The sequence below is a fragment of the Lepidochelys kempii genome, chromosome 1, assembly GCF_965140285.1.
Source record: "Lepidochelys kempii isolate rLepKem1 chromosome 1, rLepKem1.hap1, whole genome shotgun sequence".
Lineage (NCBI taxonomy): Eukaryota > Metazoa > Chordata > Testudines > Cheloniidae > Lepidochelys > Lepidochelys kempii.
Genome location: NC_136380.1, coordinates 27,602,598 through 27,622,326, shown reverse-complemented (window position 1 = coordinate 27,622,326; position 19,729 = coordinate 27,602,598). Strand labels below are relative to the sequence as shown.

Sequence of the window (19,729 nt, the reverse complement as noted above, 5' to 3'; positions counted from 1 at the left end):
GTCAGCATATAAGCCTGTTTGTCAGCCTGAGATCAAACCCAAAATTCTATCTTTTTATACTCTTATATTAATTGTGTGTGTGTTGCTTGTTCACATACAATGTCTTTCTGCCTGGTCAGATGGGTTTGTTAGTATACTAGGAAGAGCTAAGGGATAGAACAGTTAAAGTGTTACGGGGCATGGTGGGAGTGTAATATATGAGCATACACTAGAAGGCTGCCTGGCTCTTCTCTCAAGCCACCAGTTAGGAGGGGCAAGGTGGGATGGGAGGGCAGGCATAAGAAACACTAAAAGCCCCCCCCAAAGAAAGCCTAGCCTTGGCCAGAACACAACCGTGAATCACTCCTTACCCCTCTCATGGGATACAAAAATGGTGGGATAAAGACCTCAGACACATGACCGTAAGGGGTGGGACTAAGGGCGTGCATTGCAGGTATATTTGGGCTTGTTAAGAAGGAGGTGGGAAATGGGAATAGGGACACAGGCAAGGCTCTGTGGCATCAGAGCTGGGAAGGGGGACATGGGGTAACAGCCTCTGGGACATCTGGGAACCAGACTCTGCTGGCGTGTAGAACTATGGATATGCTTGCTTGGAACTAACCCCAATAAACATTGCCTTGCCTGCACTTCGGACTTCTGGTCTTCTGCTTTCTGTCTGTATGACAAGAACCAGGGGAGAGAGAGTGAAGGGAAAGCCCTCCAACAACAGCCCCATCCATTCTGTGAAGCTACAAAACATGACCCCAATCCTGAGGTCTTTGCTCCTAGAAAAGACTGATTAAGGACCTCAAGGTTTTGAACCAATGACATTTTAAAAAATATATATTTTTGCTAACTGTATTTTGCTATTCTATTTTTCGTATTTTTACCCCAGACTGTAAGGTTTCTGTGATGGGGTACATAGCTCATCCTGGCTCTGAAAGATTAATGTGGGCCTGAGAGGCCAATGAACATACTTGGCTGTACCTGGAAGGTGGACCTGGCCCAATTATAGATAAGTCCTAACTGAAAAAGAAATTGGATGGTTAGTATAAAGAGAGGAAGTCTGGAGCAGATGGGGAATACAGAGAGAAACTTTGTAGTCACTCTCTGGGACTAGAGCTTAGAGACCAGGAAGGTCAAGAAAGAAGAGTTGGACGGGGAGAGTTGGCCATGGGATCCACTGGGTAGAGCAAGCTCCAGTGATGGGAAGCCCTTATAATAGGGCAGGATCTAGACTTTTGGGAGGACAGCCCAGGAGGCATTCAATTGAGGAACCGATAGGAAAGACAAATCAAGCTAGAGGCAGTCAAAAGTGGATTTACGTTTGTACGCTTAATTTGGGATTTTGTTGGGGGATTTCAGGAGAGAGCTCTGGGAGTCCTAGCATGGAGAGAAGGGTGAACGTAGAGCGGCCATGGGAGAGACCTGCTGATGGGCTATAGTAGGAAAGTCCAAGGAGGCAGAAGCAAGGAGTCTGAGATTGGCTGCTGTTATAGGGGCCCTGGACTGGACCCAGTGTAGTGGGAGGGCCTAGGCCCTCCCATCAGCCACTGGGAGGGTGATGTGAGGCCCCTGAAAAGGGGACAAGAATGACTGAGAGAACATGAGAGAAGGGCATGTGGGCATTGGGGCCCAGAGGCAGGGCTGAAGATTCTTTGTAAGGACAGTGGATTGTTTTTTTGTTGGACTTTGTTACTAAAGCATAACCTGGCTGGAGGGCTGAGTTGCGAGAAGAGGCAGACCATCTCAGGACCAGAGCAACTGCCAGCAGGCAGCACTAATCTAGGAGAACCTGTGACACCTTCCCAACCACCAAGGGAGCTTGGGCAGTGAGTCAGCCTTTCTACAAATTCATTTTTTCTTTGTATTTTTTCTAGACCTAGTTCCATTTTGAAATATTCAATTTAAGAGTTTCCAAAAAGTATAAAATAATCTCACTCTAACACTTCCTTAAAATCTTCCATTCTGCCTTCAGTTAGACGTATACCGAAATTTACATATTGTTTCTTTTTTAAATGCTGCGCAGCTTACATGATAAGTGGAAATAAAATTGGTGCTTCATGAGCATGCCGGCTGAGGTGGACTAAGATATGACTGGAAAACTACCAGCTAGAAATGAGATTACAGAGGATCTGATGGTTACAAGAACCCAGCCACCTAATGCTGGTTAAGTTAATGGGCAGTCAGAGACAGGTGATTTTATTCATTTGTACAGAGATTTAAACATCCTGAGCTATCAAGTTGTGCACATAAATAGCATTTTGTGACAATTTGTCTTTATTATTATTATTACCCTCATCCATTTTATTATTACCCCTCTATTTGGTTCCCTCCCATTCCATTCTATATAGGTTTTTATATCCCATTCACCACCACAGAATTTGAGCACCTTCCAGCATTGCATTAAGCAATGTGACTAACATCTGTCATGTAGCGTTCTCTCATCCACTCTGCAGGAAGAGAAGTGTGTGCAACAGAGTGTCTTGTTTTGGTAGAGCTTGGGGGGTTAATACACATTGCTATATATTTATGTTAGAGAAGGCAAGGTCAAAGAAATCCTTGCAGTTGGAGCAGAAGGTGGTTTGGTTTGTGAAGATGATTAGATCCTGGAGGAGTTCATTCCACAGTCTCTGATCAGCCCCCAAAAAAGTTCAGTCTCCCACACAGATGAGCTTTATCCTTATTGTAGAAAGTTCTGCTGTGCCACAGGACTGAAATTGTTCACTGTGGTTTTCATCACAGAGCTGTAGGTGGTCTTTTAGATATCATGGGCTCAGAAAATGAAGTGTCTTGGGATAAGCTTCTCGGGAAGCTGTCATGGGATAAGAGGGAAGGTCCTCTCATGAACTGGTAACTGATTAAAAGATAGGAAACAAAGGGTAGGTATAAATGGTCAGTTTTCAGAATGAAGAGACGTAAATAGTGGTGTCCCCCAGGGGTCTGGTCTGGGCCCAGTGCTATTTAACATATTCATAAATGATCTGGAAAAAGGGGTAAACAGTGAGGTGGCACAATTTGCAGATGATACAAAACTACTCAAGATAGTTAAGTCCCAGGCAGACTGCAAAGAGCTACAAAAGGATCTCTCAAAACTGGGTGACTGGACAACAAAATGGCAGATGAAATTGAATGTTGATAAATGCAAAATAATGCACATTGGCAAACATAATCCCAACTGTACATATAAAATGATGGGGTCTAAATCAGCTGTTCCCACTGAAGAAAGAGATCTTGGAGTTATTGTGGATAGTTCTCTGAAAACATCCACTCAATGTGCAGTGGCAGTCAAAGTGAACAGAATGTTGGGAATCACTAAGAAAGGGATAGAAAATATCATAATGCCTCTATATAAATCCATGGTAGGCCCATATCTTGAATACCACTTGCATATGTGGTCGCCCCATCTCAAAGAAGATATATTAGAAAAGGTTCAGAAAAGGGCAACAAAAATGATTAGGGGTATGGAACGGCTTCCGTATGAGGAGAGATTAATAAGACTGGGGCATTTCATCTTGGAAAAGAGATGACTTAAGTGGGGATATGATTGAGGTCTATAAAATTATGACTGGTGTAGAGAAAGTAGATAAGGAAGTGCTATTTACTCCTTCTCGTAACACAAGAACTAGGGGTCACCAAATGAAATTAAAAGACAGCAAGTTTAAAATAAATAAAAGGAAGTATGTCTTCACACAACGCACAGTCAACCTGTGGAACTCTTTGCCAGAGGATGTTGTGAAGGCCAAGACTATAACAAGGTTCAAAAAAGAACTAGATAAATTCATGGAGGATAGGTCCATCAATGGCTATTAGCCAGGATGGGCAGGGATGGTGTTCCTAGCCTCTGGTTGCCAGAGGCTGGGAATGAGCAACCGGGAATGGATCACTTGTTGATTACCTGTTCTGTTCATTCCCTCTGGGGCACCTAGCATTAGCCACTGTCGGAAGACAGGATACTGGGCTAGACGGACCTTTGGTCTGACCCAGTATGGCCACTCTTATGTTCTTATGTCTTGAAGATAAGGACAAAATCCTTAACTTGATTTGAAACGCTATGGGAAGCCAGTGTAAGGAGTGGAGAACAGGTTTTATGTGCTCACAGTAACCTCTGTGGCTGAGGAGATGGGCTGCAGTGTGTTGTATTAGTTGCAGTTTCCTAAGCACTGAAGGCTACATGCTCAAGTTTGTCATTTTGCTATAGACCAGCTCAGAGTTGATGAAAGCATAAATAACTGAGGCCCGATCAACGTGCACCAGGATGGGTCAGAGTCTCCTAGCCAACCAGGGATGATAGAAAGTGTTAGTTGTGGATGCTGCTATGTGAAAGCTTTGAATCAGTGAGGGATCCAAGAGCACTGGAAATGAGAAGAAGGTTTCTAAGCCTCAGAGGGGTGAGGTTCTGAAACAGCCTTCCAATAGAAGTTGTGGGGGACAAACAATTAGTTTTGAGAGTGAGCTGGTCACATTCATGCATCTGATTGTTTGATGGGATTGCTTGTGATGGGGGAAAGGGGGGATTCCAGCAGCCCTGGTGCTCAGTTCCGGTTTATTTCTTATATTCCTAAAAGCCCATGCTTCAGGGTTTCAGCCAGCCACCCAACAGGGGTCAGGAAGGGATTTTTCTCCCAATGTATGCAGGTATTTTCTCCCTCTAAAGCATCAAAGATGGCAATGGCTGCAGATGGGACATTGGGCAGGGAGTGTCAGGGCTCTGGGGGTATTACTGAACATTCTTACTCTCAGGAACTTGGCTGGCATGTTCTTGCTCACATGCTCAGGGTCTACCCGATTGCCATCTATTGGGGGAAGGAATTTTCCCCCAGGTCCAATTAGCAGTGACCTTGTGGGGTTTTGCCTTCCTCTACAGCATGTGAATGTGGGTCACTTGCCAGGATTATCTGGGTATATCTCACTTAATCATTACCCTGCCACTGCTGTAGCCCATAGGCTTGCATTTACTATATTCACTGCCTTGCCGCATTATATTCAGTTGTAATGCAAGAAACCTACAGCATCTTGTATCCTGTAAGACATTAGCTGAAGCATAAGTTAGCGTAAGTGTTGTTAAGTAGGCCATAACCCTTGGCACAGATCAACAGTTACCTTTAGATTTTAGGAACTAAGAAGAACTTGCTCTATGGTAGGAGGTTCCAGTAAATGCTATCGCAAGGAACATGGAAGTAATAACTGCAAATCTGCTTAAGAAGGGGTGACAGGTGTGATCATGAACGGTACACATATCAATATACTAACCTATGGGAGAAGGACTCCTCAACGTTAGTAGGATGAGGAAATAAAAATAAGGAAAAGGGGGAGAAACCCCTACTGAATATGCATTAGATATAGTGGTGCCAGGGTAACATATTATAAAAATTGCATCCCAGCCTGTGTGGGTAGGAGAGAAAGATGTAGCCCTTGGAAAGGGCCAGAATGATGGCCACTGCTGATGAGGAGAAAGGTGATGATGATGGTTAACGTCTCAGGTCGTCCTGCAGGGGTTGGTGTGAGTATATGGATGTGCAGATGTACATTCTGTAATCTCTCTATCTACCTCACTGAGTTAGAGTATTTGTGACTTTGCTAAATGTATTAATAACCTATCTGGAAATGACAGGTTTCAGAGTAACAGCCATGTTAGTCTGTATTCACAAAAAGAAAAGGAGGACTTGTGGCACCTTAGAGACTAACCAATTTATTTGAGCATAAGCTTTCGTGAGCTACAGCTCCGATGAAGTGAGCTGTAGCTCACGAAAGCTTATGCTCAAATAAATTGGTTAGTCTCTAAGGTGCCACAAGTCCTCCTTTTCTATCTGGAAATACAGAAGAGTTCCTATAGTGAGAGTGTTGTAGCGGAGCAAATCAGGGTTCCCAACCACATAGTAGTTTTAATAGTACTGGGTCTGATCTTGGGATAAGAACCTGTCAACCCTCAAAGTGATAACTGGGCAGTGTCTGTGTTTTTCTGTACAGCACCTAGAATAATGGGACCTTGGTCCTGATTGGGAGGACCTGAGAATGTAACCCAAACTGATTTGTTTATTGTGCGGTTCTACTCTTGAAAAACAGCCATGTAAAATAATACCTTCTGTCATAAATATAAAGGGAAGGGTAAACCCCTTTAAAATCCCTCCTGGCCAGAGGAAAACTCCTCTCACCTGTAAAGGGTTAAGAAGCTAAAGGTAACCTCGCTGGCACCTGACCAAAATGACCAATGAGGAGATAAGATACTTTCAAAAGCTGGGAGGAGGGAGAGAAACAAAGGGTCTCTGTTTGTCTATATGCTGCTTTTGTTGGGGATAGACCAGGAATGGAGTCTTAGAACTTTTAGTAAGTAATCTAGCTAGGTATGTATTAGATTATGATTTCTTTAAATGGCTGAGAAAAGAATTGTGCTGAATAGAATAACTATTTCTGTCTGTGTATCTTTTTTGTAACTTAAGCTTTTGCCTAGAGGGATTCTCTATGTTTTGAATCTAATTACCCTGTAAGGTATCTACCATCCTGATTTTACAGAGGGGATTTCTTTACTTCTATTTACTCCTATTTCTATTAAAAGTCTTCTTGTAAGAAAACTGAATGCTTTTTCATTGTTCTCAGATCCAAGGGTTTGGGTCTGTGGTCACCTATGCAAATTGGTGAAGCTTTTTATCCAACATTTCCCAGGAAAGGGGGGGGTGCAAGTGTTGGGAGGATTGTTCATTGTTCTTAAGATCCAAGGGTCTGGGTCTGTAATCACCTAGGCAAATTGGTGAGGCTTTTTACCAAACCTTGTCCAGGAAGTGGGCAAGGTTTTGGGAAGTATTTTGGGGGGAAAGACGTTTCCAAACAGCTCTTCCCCAGTAAGCAGTATTTGTTTGGTGGTGGTAGCAGCCAATCCAAGGACAAAGGGTGGAATATTTTGTACCTTGGGGAACTTTTTGACCTAAGCTGGTAAAGATAAGCTTAGGAGGTTTTCATGCAGGTCCCCACATCTGTACCCTAGCGTTCAGAGTGGGGGAGGAACCTTGACACCCTCTTACCCCATTCTCCCTTGTGACCAGCTATCCATACCACAAGTTCCAGAGTGGGGGTGAGAACAGAGTCAACTAAGTCCTGCCTCCCCAAACAGATGGATGGAGAGTGGTTGGTACCTTGGTTCCATTCCCAGTATCATGCTCCAGCTAGTGTAGGTAAACACTTCAAGTCACAATCTGCTTCCTGGTCTGCATCAGCAGCAGTGCAATAACATGCTGTCCTCTCTTAAGCTGCACTTCAACCCTGTATATTTGGAGTCTTATTTTCTGAAATATATGGCAGAATGCTGGTAAAACAGAGCAGGGGACATACAATTCTCCTCCAAGGAGTTCAATCACAAATTTAATTAACACATTTTTTTTAAATGAGCGTCATCAGCATGAAAGCATGTTTTCTGGAATTGTGGCCAAAGCATGAAGGGGCATATGAATTTTTAGCATATCTGGCACATAAATACCTTGCAATGCCAGCTACAAAAGTGCCATGCAAATGCCTGTTGTCACTCTCTGGTGACATTGTAAATAAGAAGAGGGCAGCATTATGTCCTATAAATATAAACAAACATGTTCGTCTTAACGATTGGCTGAACAAGAAGTAGGACTGAGTGGACTTATAGGCTCTGAAGTTTTGAACTGTTTTGTTTTTGAGTGCAATTATGTAACAAAAAAAATCTACATTTGTAAGTTGCACATTCACAACGAAGAGATTGCATTACAATACTTGTATGAGGTGAATTGAAAAATACTGTTTCTTTTGTTTATAATTTTTACAATGCAAATATTTATAATAAAAAATGTATGCTTTGATTTCAGTTACAACACAGAATACAATATATATGAAAATGTAGAAAAACATCCAAAATATTTAATAAATTTCAATTGGTATTCTAGTATTTAACAGTGCAATTAAAACTGTGATTAATTTTTTAATCACGATTAATTTTTTGAGTTAATCACGTGAGTTTACTGTGATTAATTGACAGCTCTAGTTTTTACTCTAATTAGCTGAGTAGAAACAAAACAGCTGAGAGTGAACTGGAGTTCATTCCGACTTTGCATCATCAATACAATTGTAAGCCAAGTTCCAAGTATGGGACCAGTTACTATCCTCATTTACAGTTGTTTACTCGACTGAATAGGTATAAATGAGGCAGAACTTGGCTTCTGGAATATTTATTGCTGGTGATGGTGTGCATGCCAGTGAGAAACCTACTTGATCCCATGTTTGCGGCTAGGAAAAAAAACGTAATTTTACTTGCACTCTGAGCAAATTTGATATTGGTTTTTTGAAGAGCAATAAAAATGGAACCCCACAATGTTAATTTTAGAATCCCTTTTCAAAGCAGAACTGCAGTTGAAGGTAGATCAAATATACCCTCATTCCACTCGGTTGGAAACTTCAGCATCATGTTGCATAGGGACATGTTTTATCTATTATACCACATTCAACAACTAGTCAATGCTATCAGAACATCAGTAACCAAAAAGGGGGAGCCCTTCTCATAATATATAATCACAGAACACAGCCTCTGTCCTGTCCTAGCCAGTATTTTATTTTTAGGAGAAATGTAGCAGATTAGGAACCTAAACATACCGCTGAAAAATTGGTGCAGACAGACTGAGTCTTATACAGGTGGGACAGGCGATAATTAAACAGAAGTGGCTCCAATGAACAGGCTCAGAGAACAGTAAGAGCTGTTTAAACTAGTGGAGGTGGTTACAGCAAGTAGCTGGGTCTCCATCCAAAGAGAAGCCATCAGAGAGGATGGAAGAAGCAGATCAAATAGCCTGATGGAAAAGGAGCGAGGAAATAACTTTAGCAAAATAGTCTAGAGATTAAAAAAGAAAATAGGAAAGAGAAAGAGAAGAATGAAAGAAATAAAGGGAGAGTCATCCCAAAACATTTCTAAGATATCTGTCTACAGCTGCAAGAAATGGATAAAAACAAAAAAAAGGCACAACCAAAAGTGTATTTTTGTATGAAAACGGAATGCATCAAAGTCTCATTCGCCTAAAATTCTACCCTATTCCCTTTATATCTTTAATTTGTCAATATCATTTGCTCTTTAATGGGCATTTGTCATGGCTGTGGGGCTACCTGCACTCTGTCTCCTTTCTGGGTTCTGAGCGCAGTCACCTCAGGTCTTGGGCCCTTAGCCCTTGGCTGCATTGGGGTGGAATCTTGCCATTCTTCCACTTTTAGACCAGCGCCTGAGTGCTTATTACCATGTGTGCTTGGCTCAGTTTGGGCACCTGATTGATCCTCCTTTTGAACCATTGATCCTGTGACCCACAACCTTCTTAAAACAAAACTCTTTTATAGAGCAGTTGGCACAAAGCATTTCAAAACAAAAGGTTTCCAAAACAGCGCCCTACGTACATATTTAGTCTCATCTACCCTGACACCTCAGTGCAAGCTAAATTAGATCTGCTTTCCTCGTAAGTTACAGGACAAACTCTCACTCTTAGTACTTGTCTACACTGCAGGTTATGCCAGCATAGCTTATGTTGCTCAGGGGTGTGACTAGTCCACCACCCTAAGCGCTGGAGTGGACAGCGCTATGTTGGCAGGGAGAGCTTCTCCCGCTGACATAGCTACTGCCTCTCGCAGAGGTACTCGTCTGATGGCTATGGGAGAGCTCTCTCCCGTCAGCACGTCTTCAGCCCCTCACCAGGCCGAGCTCCAGTCTGAACCCACAGCATGGCAGTGCTGTCTAGACAGCTGTTTTCAGAATGCCAGCACAAGCCCAAGTCTCTCGACCCAGGCTGGGAGGCTCACTTCTGTGGGCTGTATGGAAGTACTCTCCGTCTCGGTCACCTTCTGACTCATTCAGGTGAGCCCCCACCTTCCCTGTAGAGGGTTGGGCCCTGTTACCATGTTGCTCAGTGGTATCTATGTTTCAGCATCCAGGTGCGTGGTCTGATGGTGACTGCTCCCTATGGTTGGGCAAACTATGGCCCGCAGGCCAGATCCGGCACAGGAGAATTAAATCTCTCCTAGGTATAAAGACATAAACCAAAGATGTTTATGACTGCTCTACCGTACATAAAGGCCAACATCAGGACAATTATACAGTAGCTAAAAAGTTTGTTTAATCTGACAAAATAAGACCAGAGACTGAAAACGTCTTTGATGTTGAATTATGTTTTGTTTTGTTTTTTAAAGTATCTGCCTCTCTGAAAATCATGTACACATGAATGGAAAAATCCTTGGAGCATTGTGCTGGCTGGCTGCCATTCTCCAAATGCAGATCTGTGACTCCAGGGAAGTTTTGTTGGGGGAGTAGAGCAAAAACCTTATCTGGTTGAATGATCAGTGATGCTGCTTTGGCTCTGATATATCTCTGTCTTGGGGGCCTCTAAATTTCCCAGGTGGAATCTCATCTCTTCTAGCCTTCTGGATGACTTCATCATCCCCATCTGCTACTGAGACATCTCTTTTGGAGTTATCAGTTTCTCTAAACATTGCAAGCCAGATCCTCAAACTGGAGTAAAGAGGCAGTAACTTCAGTGGAGCTACGACTATTTACACCAGCTAAAAATCTGGTCCTGTGAGTTTAGAAGTTGATTGTGCTATATGGGGATTTCCCTGCAACATTTCAAGAGGGTTTTACTAATGGACCTTCCCCCACTCCCCTAAAAAGCCCTGTGTCTTTAAAATGTGATTTCTTTTGCAGAGTGACTCTATAAAAATGCCACTGTGAGGTTCTGTGCTTATTGAGTTTTGATGATTTTCACCACAAATGTGCTCACTTAACAATAAAAAAACTGCTCTCGTTTAAACTGCCAGCCCTGCAAACAGTCTCTCTGTTCTGAGAATCAAGCCTTTACTTGCATCCCCATGAATGATACAGGTCCTACAATGTGAACTTAGCCTCTCAGTTTGTGCAGACACATTCTCTTCAAAATAGTCCACTGGTGATACCATTTCCCTTAGTGGTTTCACGCTGGTGTGAATGATTGGAACGATTCTATTCTGATCCACAAGAAGTAGAATCCAGCTTGTTTTCTCTGAGCGGTGCTGGCTCAAGTGAGGCCAACAGAGGTAAAGGGCAGTGAAACCTATTTTTGTTGTCAATGAAGTGATTAGATACAACTCAGTTATGTACATCGAATAGATCTGAGTAAGAAAGTGTCATTTTTTTCATATAATCGCTGTTAGTAGCCTCACTTTAAAGAACACTTGATGCCACTTTCTCCATGTTGCTTTCCTGCATAGCTGTTAGATTTAACATACCACAGCTACTACTTCATTTACAATCTCTGTAACCATGGTGAGGCATTGAAAATCTTGGTATGAGTAGCTTAGTCCTTGTCAGCGACTTGCTTTCCTATCTCAATTGATGGCACTTTATTCTCTTGAATTTCATATGTCTTTGTCAGAGCCTGCGGTGCATAGAGTGTCACTATAGAATTATTGCATAACGTCAGCTCTCATTCCTGATTTTGATGAGTCTACAGATATTTTTACTCTTTAGAGTCCTAATGTTTCCTCCTAACTATCAATTAGTGGTTTTTTTTTTACTTTGCTAATTTTTAGTTTCTCCGCCATCCAGGGTTCTTTTCTGCTATTGTAATTGCGGAATGTCAGCTTTGGTGACAACCTGGGTATGACTTTTCCCCCCATATATTTAACTATATCAAAGAATCTATTTCCATTTTCTCCCTGTTCCAGCAACTCTTTCCTGACTCAAAATACATTCCTGGTTATTATACAGAAATTGCTGTATTCCTAGAACTGGATTTTAGGCTGTCCTGTCTTGCTTTTCATAGCATCTTAGGCTCTGATTCGTGATCTTTTCTGCACATTCAAAACGCCCATATGTCATCAATATACGATTAGAACCTCCAGTCTTCCAGACCCTCAAATACCTGCTTGTTTGGTTCATCTAGCTTTGCGTTGTGCACAGCTGATTTAAAAAGATGGTTGCAGACTGAAAGGTTCTAAGGAATTAGTTGATGGTGGCGCTAACAGAGAATTTGTCAGGATTCTCAGCTGTCATCTAAAGGACCAAGTGTTTTCCACCTGCCAGTTATCTAAATGTTCCAAGTCTGGTTGTTATGGATTTAGGGAGATCCTTAGGCCCAGTTTTGGGCATGTGTCACTGTGATGTCATGTCATTTAATAATTCTCATTATTACAATTTACTAGGTCAATAGTTGGACTGTCATACCTACAGACTAGCTCATGGTACGTCACAAAAATGATTCCCACTTGACTGGCATTTGGGTCTGCATGTTAGAACCCAGTTACTTCTGCTGGTATTCTAGAGCTACTGTACTCCATGAAGAATGTGTGGTACGAGGTTTCACTAATGTTTGTCTCAATCACCCTTACCCAATGTCTTTGTTGTCTGATTTATGAAGATGCACCATTATGTATTTCAGAATTTTCAGTGTGATTTCTTTCTAGCTAGGCCCTCATCCCCTGACCTGTGTGGTATCAAGCCTTATCTCTCCCCATGTCAATCAAAATGTCCTCCAATTTACCGTTACTTTTTGGGGGCCCTTTCTCCTTTTTACAAACTTTTCCAAAATCTGCTTTGTCACATTATGTTTATCCAGAGAATGTCCTGGAGGTGTCTCTGACTCTAGAACTGCCATCTCACTCTTGGTCCTGAAGATACTACAAAGCTCACCATCATATCATATGAGATGGTGGGTGGGTTTAGGAATGTTTGGCAGCTGGATGAAGGGGGATTCTTATTCTAATTCGTTTGAACATGTATTTTTCTGGTCTGGATAGTTTGGCGGGGGCAATTTGCTGTGTATCTGGTGGATTCTCCATTGAGTAGGCATGCCCACTGACCCTTGTTCATGAGCACATCCCTGCCCCGTAGTCTCTGGAGGCAGCTGGAGCCATTACTCAGGGTTGAATAGGTATTTAAGGCCTATCCTTTCACTTTCTGGCCAGAAGAAATTTTTTCACAGCTTAAAATTACGGCTCACACTTTTTAGTATCTGCATGATCTGACCAAGAACTAAATATACGTCCAGTGAGCCCAGAAAGAGGTTGAAAATTGATCAAACAGTATAATTGTTTAATGTTGCTTGGGTTATATTTTAAATTATTTGGGTGTTAGGGCATTTAGACCAGTGGTTTTCAAACTTTTTTCTGGCGACCCAGTTGAAGAAAATTATTGACGCCTGTGACCCAACAGAGCTGGAGATAAGGGGTTTGGGGTGCTGGGGTGGAGCTCAGGGCTGGGGCAGAGGGTTGGGGTGAAGGCTGCAGGGTTGGGCCAGGAATGAGGGGTTCAGGGTGTCAGAGAAGGCTCTGGGCTAGGGCAGAGGGTTGGGGTGCAGGAGGGGGTCAGGGCTCTGGGCTGGGGGTGCAGCCTCTGGGGTGGGACTGGGGATGAGGGGTTTAGGGTGAAGGAGGAGCTCTGGGTGGGGGGGCTCAGGGCTGGGGCAGGGGATTGGGGCACGGGCTTCCCTCAGGCGGCTCCCGGTCAGCAGCACGGCAGGGGTGCTAAGGCAGGCTTTCTGTCTATCCTGGCACTGCGGACTGCGCTGCGCCTCAGAAGCAGCCAGGAGTAGGTCCAGCTCCTAGGCAGAGGTACGCAAGAGGCTCCGCATGGCTCTTGCCCACAGGCACCACCACCCCAACCCAATTGGCCTGTTCCCGGCCAGTGGGTGTGCAGAGCCAGTGCTCGGGGTGGGGGTAGCACATGGAACCCTGTGGTCCCCTTGCCTAGGAGCCAGACCTGCTGCTGTCCACTTCCAGGGCACAGCGCGGTGTCAGAATAAGTAGGAACTGGCCTGCCTTAGCCGGGCAGCACTGCCAACGGGACTTTTAATGGCCTAGTCGGTGGTGCTGACCAGAACCGCTTCGACCCAGTGCCTTACATTCCACGACCCATTACTGGGTTGCGACCCGCAGTTTGAAAACTACTGATCTAGACCCTTGTATCTTTACTATTTAAATCTAAATAAATAAATGAATAGTTTGTTTGGCTCTTGTAAGAGACCATCCAATGACTTGTATCTCCAGAATACCTAGTGAGGATTGTCCCATTCGGCAAGCTCTTCTCTGAGAAGAAAAATTGGCAGATGTTTAGATATAGGATTGTAGCGGATATGTATTTGAACTGCAACAAACTCATTCTCTTTTTTGTTTGGCATTTTGGATTTTTCACTATCCACATAATAGTGTGTTATAAAACCATGCTTTTGTTTTTCTATTGATTTCTCGTTGCTTCCCCACTCAACACAGATTTTGTTTTCATCAGTTTTAGCAGTCTCAGCTGCTTTTGCAGATATTAATACATTTCTGCCATGTTACATTTTATTTATATCACATTCCCTGCCTAGTATTATCACATGCAGTGCCAACTGGTATTTATTTATGTTTCTTATGTGTTTATCCAACAAATGTTCCTGCTTTCATATTGCTGGGGGGGAATTTACCGTTTGTAAGAAGCTTGTCAAAAGTTTTATTAGGTCTCTGGATCTATATGCTGGAATGGATCTACTCATGGTGTGCAGCTCTTGGTCAGAAGTAATCTTTAAATAACTTAATTAAAATACATCAGTGTTACCCTTCTCAACTTTGCAGAATTCAAAAGCTGTATATTTCTAAGGCCATATGGAGGTGTGAAGCACAGGAGTGTCTGGGATTAACTCCTGAAACCTCAGTTCCTGTTTTTCAAGAGACAGATATCTAGGTAGCTATAGAAATGCCATGTTTCTTCATTATGTACCACTCCGTGGTGCTCCTTTCTTTAGGTGACTGACTGACTCTTCCAGCAGCTACTCTTTTCTGCTCAGTGTTTGTATTCACCACAGAGGTGAGGCATGAAAAGGAACAGCACTTAATAGAGACGTAATAGTTTAATGGTCAAAAATAAAAAAAAAGCCAGCCTGATGTTCTTGGGAGTCACTGAGGAAGTAAAATAAAGCCATTAACACCTGATATAAGCACTGGAGACAAGATATTGGATTTGATGGACTATTGGTCTAATTTGGTATGCTAAATCTTGTGTTCCTGTTTGCCCCCAAGAGCATGGCAAACCAGAAATCATAAGACTGAAGGAACCTTAAAGTAGCATCTTTTGAAATAGAAAGTCTCTGGCCCAGGCCTTGGTGAAGTACTCTGGGCCACCTATCTATTCCCATGAGGATGTAGCCCACTGTGGGTATTGAGAAGAACTGTGGGTATATGGTAATGGGGGGCCATTTAAGTACAGTAGATCATTCAATAAATACTACATTGATTTATTGAGAGCACAGTTTCTTATTTGTAAAGCTGTTTAGACTTAAAATGCCAGTACAGAGCAGGCTGTATTATACAGACAGAACATATGGTTCTGTTCTCTGAGTGGTCTGGGCTGGAGAAGGTGGATATTTGCTGGTTTGCTTAGTGCAGCAGAACCCCTAGAACTATTTGTATAATATTTCCTCTTTTGAATCTGCTTTTGCAGTGACTAGAAATGCTTCAACTTATACTGCCCTTTAAAAACTAAATACTACACTGGGTTTAAGATCAAATGTGGCTGGCTCTCTGGCCAGGGAAGTGCCCTGTAATGTCCTCCGTGTCCTTTCAGTTCTCTTCTCTTTGATGTGGAAACCACATGGCAGATGCAAACTCATGCATCAGGAGAAAAAAAGTCATCTTGACAGATTATCTTCAGGAACTGCCTCCTGGTGTTTGATGCCTTTGGCTTTCTTTCCCTCTAGCTCTATTTGTCTTATTAATCCTAGCTAAAGCGATCATAAGCTTTTTCCCCTGTGTGTTTTTTTTTTTGCAGTGGATAGTGACTATGGGGAAAAAGGTTAAATTAGGAACTTTTGCTCAGAGACATGTATTCTACAGTAGGCTTCATTTTTCCAACAGCTGACAATTTCAAATTGTTAGTCTTATCTGTTCTTGTATTTTTGGAAGTAACTTGCTTGCTTCCTCATAGCTAACCAGGGTCTCCTGCTACACTGGTAAGTAGATTTTGTATTTAAGCCCACTTGTGCTTCAAAAGATCTTAAATCAAAAAGTTCTTCTGTGGTTTATTGGAAGACACCATAGACATTGAAATATTGGTTGTGTGTGGAGCATTGAAAAAGCTTCCAAGAGTTTATCATGTGCCATTTCTTGGCCATAGTGGGGGCTTCACCTCCGAGGGAGACAGGGCATGAAAGCCTCTAGAGCTGAATAATAACATGTAAAGGGGAAAACGGTGGGTAAAATCCACTACTAATTAGTTAAAACCATTTTTGATTCTTATCCTGAATCTATTCTACAGAAGAACAAACCATGAGTTTTACCTAATACAGTCTGTTTTTTTCTCCTCCCTTTCTGTAGTAACTATTTAAATTGCTGCTATTCATTTTAAGCAAGGTGCACTTATTACCTAGAGGTGAGTTTAATTTTAATTTATTTTGCAATTATGTTTAGACGACAGTTTGTTTAAATCCATTCACTATGTTCTCAGAAGATGATTTTGCATGAGTTCATCAATGAAAGTTGAATGGAATAGTTTGGCAAGAATTTTGAACTTTTTTTTTCTCTTTCTGTAGCCATTTAGGACCTCAGAATAAGAGCCACAAATTTAGCATTTTCAAAATGTAATCAGTGTAAAGAAAATGTAAAGCTTTATATTTTCTTCACGAAAACATTACAATCAAGTAATGTCATCATTTCTGTTGCGTTGAGGTGCTCCCGACCAAGGCCCTGCTGTGTTAAGCCCTGTCCAAATGCATAGAGAGAGCTCCTGCCCCAAGGAGTTTAAATGGATAATAAAGACACACAGTGAAAGATACAGAGAAGTACAGTGACTTGCCCTATATTGCTTAGCAGATCAGTGCTTCTGATTCTAATCTAGTGCTCTTTTGATTGACCATGCTGCTTCCCATGTATTCTTCAGAATATCAAACTATCCTATCTCTTTCTCCATATGGGTGAAATTCACCCTTGTGCAAAGTCTGTGCATCAATGAAATCCTATTTTTAGGGTTTATTAAACGGTACTTAACTGGAACCTGGGTGTTGTGCTGGCCCTCTGCACAGGATGAATTTCACTCTGGCAGAATATTACCCTGTGTTTCTCTCCAGCCACAGAAAATTCTTTCATCTGCAGCATGGCCTTTTCCCCCTAAGCTACAGATGGGATCTGGGTGTGGAATCGGGGTGGAGGGGTGTTTTTTTTATAGTTAAGATCATTTTGTGGCTTCCCAAAACATTTAGAATGCTCCTAAAACTTATGCACCCCAAATATTACCAAGTTCATCCCTTCCAAGTGAAATCTCAAAAGTTCTGTTCCCAGGCTGGAGGAGCTTCTCCCTTTCCAGTTACCTCTTCTGTCCTTTCACAAATATGGTACTTACTGCACTTACCTATCAAACATTCCCAGCAAATGTCAAGATCTGTGGGACACTAGCTCAAGCAGGAACATTACGCTGTTTTTTCCAGCAGTATTTGAGTTAGTTTTTCCACTTGGATGTATTACTTGGCCTTAACATTTGTAACCCAACTGCACCAAACTAGTTTGATGATCCTATTGTTGTGTAGTCAAATATAGTCAGGAAAATCAGAGATGGAAAAAACCTGAGACATTTATCTAGCTTATCCTTCTGCTAGCAATGTATTGTTGCCTGAGAATATGTTTACCCGCGCTTTGTCCAGTTTAGTTTTAAATATCGTAAGCAATGAAACTCCCAATTTCCTTGGGAGACTTAGAAAGATGTATTTGACTGTGTGTATTGATCTGGATTAAGGCTGGCAGAATTACTCACTGCAAATATTTTTTTCCTGATGAATTGAAACTTCCCTGCGCCGCCTCCTTCTGAACTATCCACAGTCCCTGTGAACAATGTTTCTATCAGTAATATTCTAGGTGGCATGTTCATTTGTCTAATGCAAGCAGAATTACTATGTTAAAACTCTCCTGTAAGAATAATTTTTGTATTAAGTTGCATTACCTACAGTTTACGAATCTACAGTGAATTTTAAACTTTTCTATTAAACCAGTTTAGATTAAATTTACAATCTGTACAGGGACAAAATACATACCACCTGTAGGAAATATTATGGCTCAGCATGGTGCTTCATAAAAGCTTCCAGACAATAGGGAAATAAACCTCTTTGGACTATATTTGGGGAAAATGCTATGTAAATATCTAGCAAATATTATTCTGCTTAGCTGCTTTCAGATCATACCTTGGGGAGCTCAGAGGATATCAGCAGGAAGTTGTGGAAATGTTACCCATAAAGCATGATTGAGATTCTCTTATTTATTGGTAGCTTTATGCCAACGGCTGAAGCAGAATTGTATTGGATAACTAAAACATGCCCTGTTTGTAGTAAAGCTAGGTAAAAACTTTGCATTCCTTCTAAACTTAGCTAGAAAACGAAGCAAGTAAGGGAATGGCTTTAAAAGCTTAAAAACAGAAAGGAGTCATAGATTCATAGAGCTTAAAGTCAGAAGGGACCATTGGATCATCAAGTCTGATGTCCTGTATATCACAAGCCATGAAATTTCACCCAGTTACTCCTGCATTGAGTCCAATAAATTGTATTTGACTAAAGTATATCTTCCAGAAGGGCATCTTGTCTTGATGTGAAGACATCAAAAGCCAGAGCATCTACCACTTCCTGTCGCAGTTGTTTCCGATGGTTAATCACCCTCACCATTAAAAAATAATGCCTTATTTCTAATTTGAATTTGCCTAGCTTCAGCTTCCAGGTTCTTGTTAGATTTAAGAGCCTTTTATTACCTGGTATTTTCTCCACCTTATGGTACACTGTAACCAGATCACCTCTCAATCTTCTTTTGGACAAACTAAATAGATTGAGCTCTTTAAGTCTCTCATTGTAAGGCATTTTTTCCAGTCCTTGAATCATTTTTGTGGCTCTTCTCTGTACCACCCCCAACTTTTCAACATCCCTTTAAAAATGTGGATGCTATTCCAGAATCAGTCTCACCAATGCCATAGACAGGTAAAATCACCCCCCTACCCTCATGTATGCATCCAAGGGTCACATTAGCCCTTTTTGCCACAGCATCATACTTGAAGCTCATGCTTGTCCACTGTGGTCCCTAATTTTTTTTCAGAATTTCTGCTTTCCATTTTTTTTAAGGTCTGGTCTGCAGTGCTTCTTCCTTCGCTTACAAGTTGAAACGAACCAGTTTGCTCTGATTGCCTGTCACTGACTGTCCTCATCATTATTTGACATTCCACCGATCATTGTTCGTCTGCAAATTTTATCAGCACTGGTTTTATATTTGTTTCCAGATCTTTGATGAAAATATTGAATAACATCGAGCCCCGTACCGATCTTCAGAAGTGATGACTAGGAGAAGATGACGTAATAGTAGCAAGGACTAAAATGTTCCAGCATTCCCATCAGTAGTGCCTACTGGTTTTTGGGGAAGGGTAAAGGTAACAGGACCATGTAACAATCCGAGGAGGCCTGAGAAGACCCCCGTTGTCATCAGCAAAATCATACATGTGGAATCAAGAGGAAACATTTCAAACTTACTTGGCAGCTCTATTCAGTAGCCCTCTCCTGAGTTAGCTGAAGAAGCAGGTCCATTAGCTATTTTAACACACTCATTCAACTCCACTAGGGCCTCAGGGTTTCCATTGCTATGAAACGCAGTAATATAGAGATTAGAGGCAGGGTATACCAGCAATAGGGCACCAGACTGGGAATAAGGACAACAGGGTTCTATTCTCAGCTCTACTACAGACTTTCGTAACCGTGGACAAGTCTCTTCATTTCCCCACGACCGCATTTCCACAGTG

The 19,729-nt window shown here is 42.0% G+C and overlaps 1 protein-coding gene across 1 annotated transcript in view; it reads left to right on the top strand.

The window, feature by feature from the left end:
- Nucleotides 1-19,289, top strand: part of SLC36A4 (solute carrier family 36 member 4) — a 277,596-nt gene extending 258,307 nt beyond the window's left edge. Inside the window, exon 11 of the mRNA XM_073336987.1 lies at nt 19,217-19,289. Coding sequence (XP_073193088.1) covers nt 19,217-19,224 — 8 coding nt within the window. The 3' untranslated portion in view covers nt 19,225-19,289. The remainder of the gene's footprint in view (nt 1-19,216) is intronic.
- The last annotated feature ends 440 nt before the right edge of the window (nt 19,290-19,729 follow it).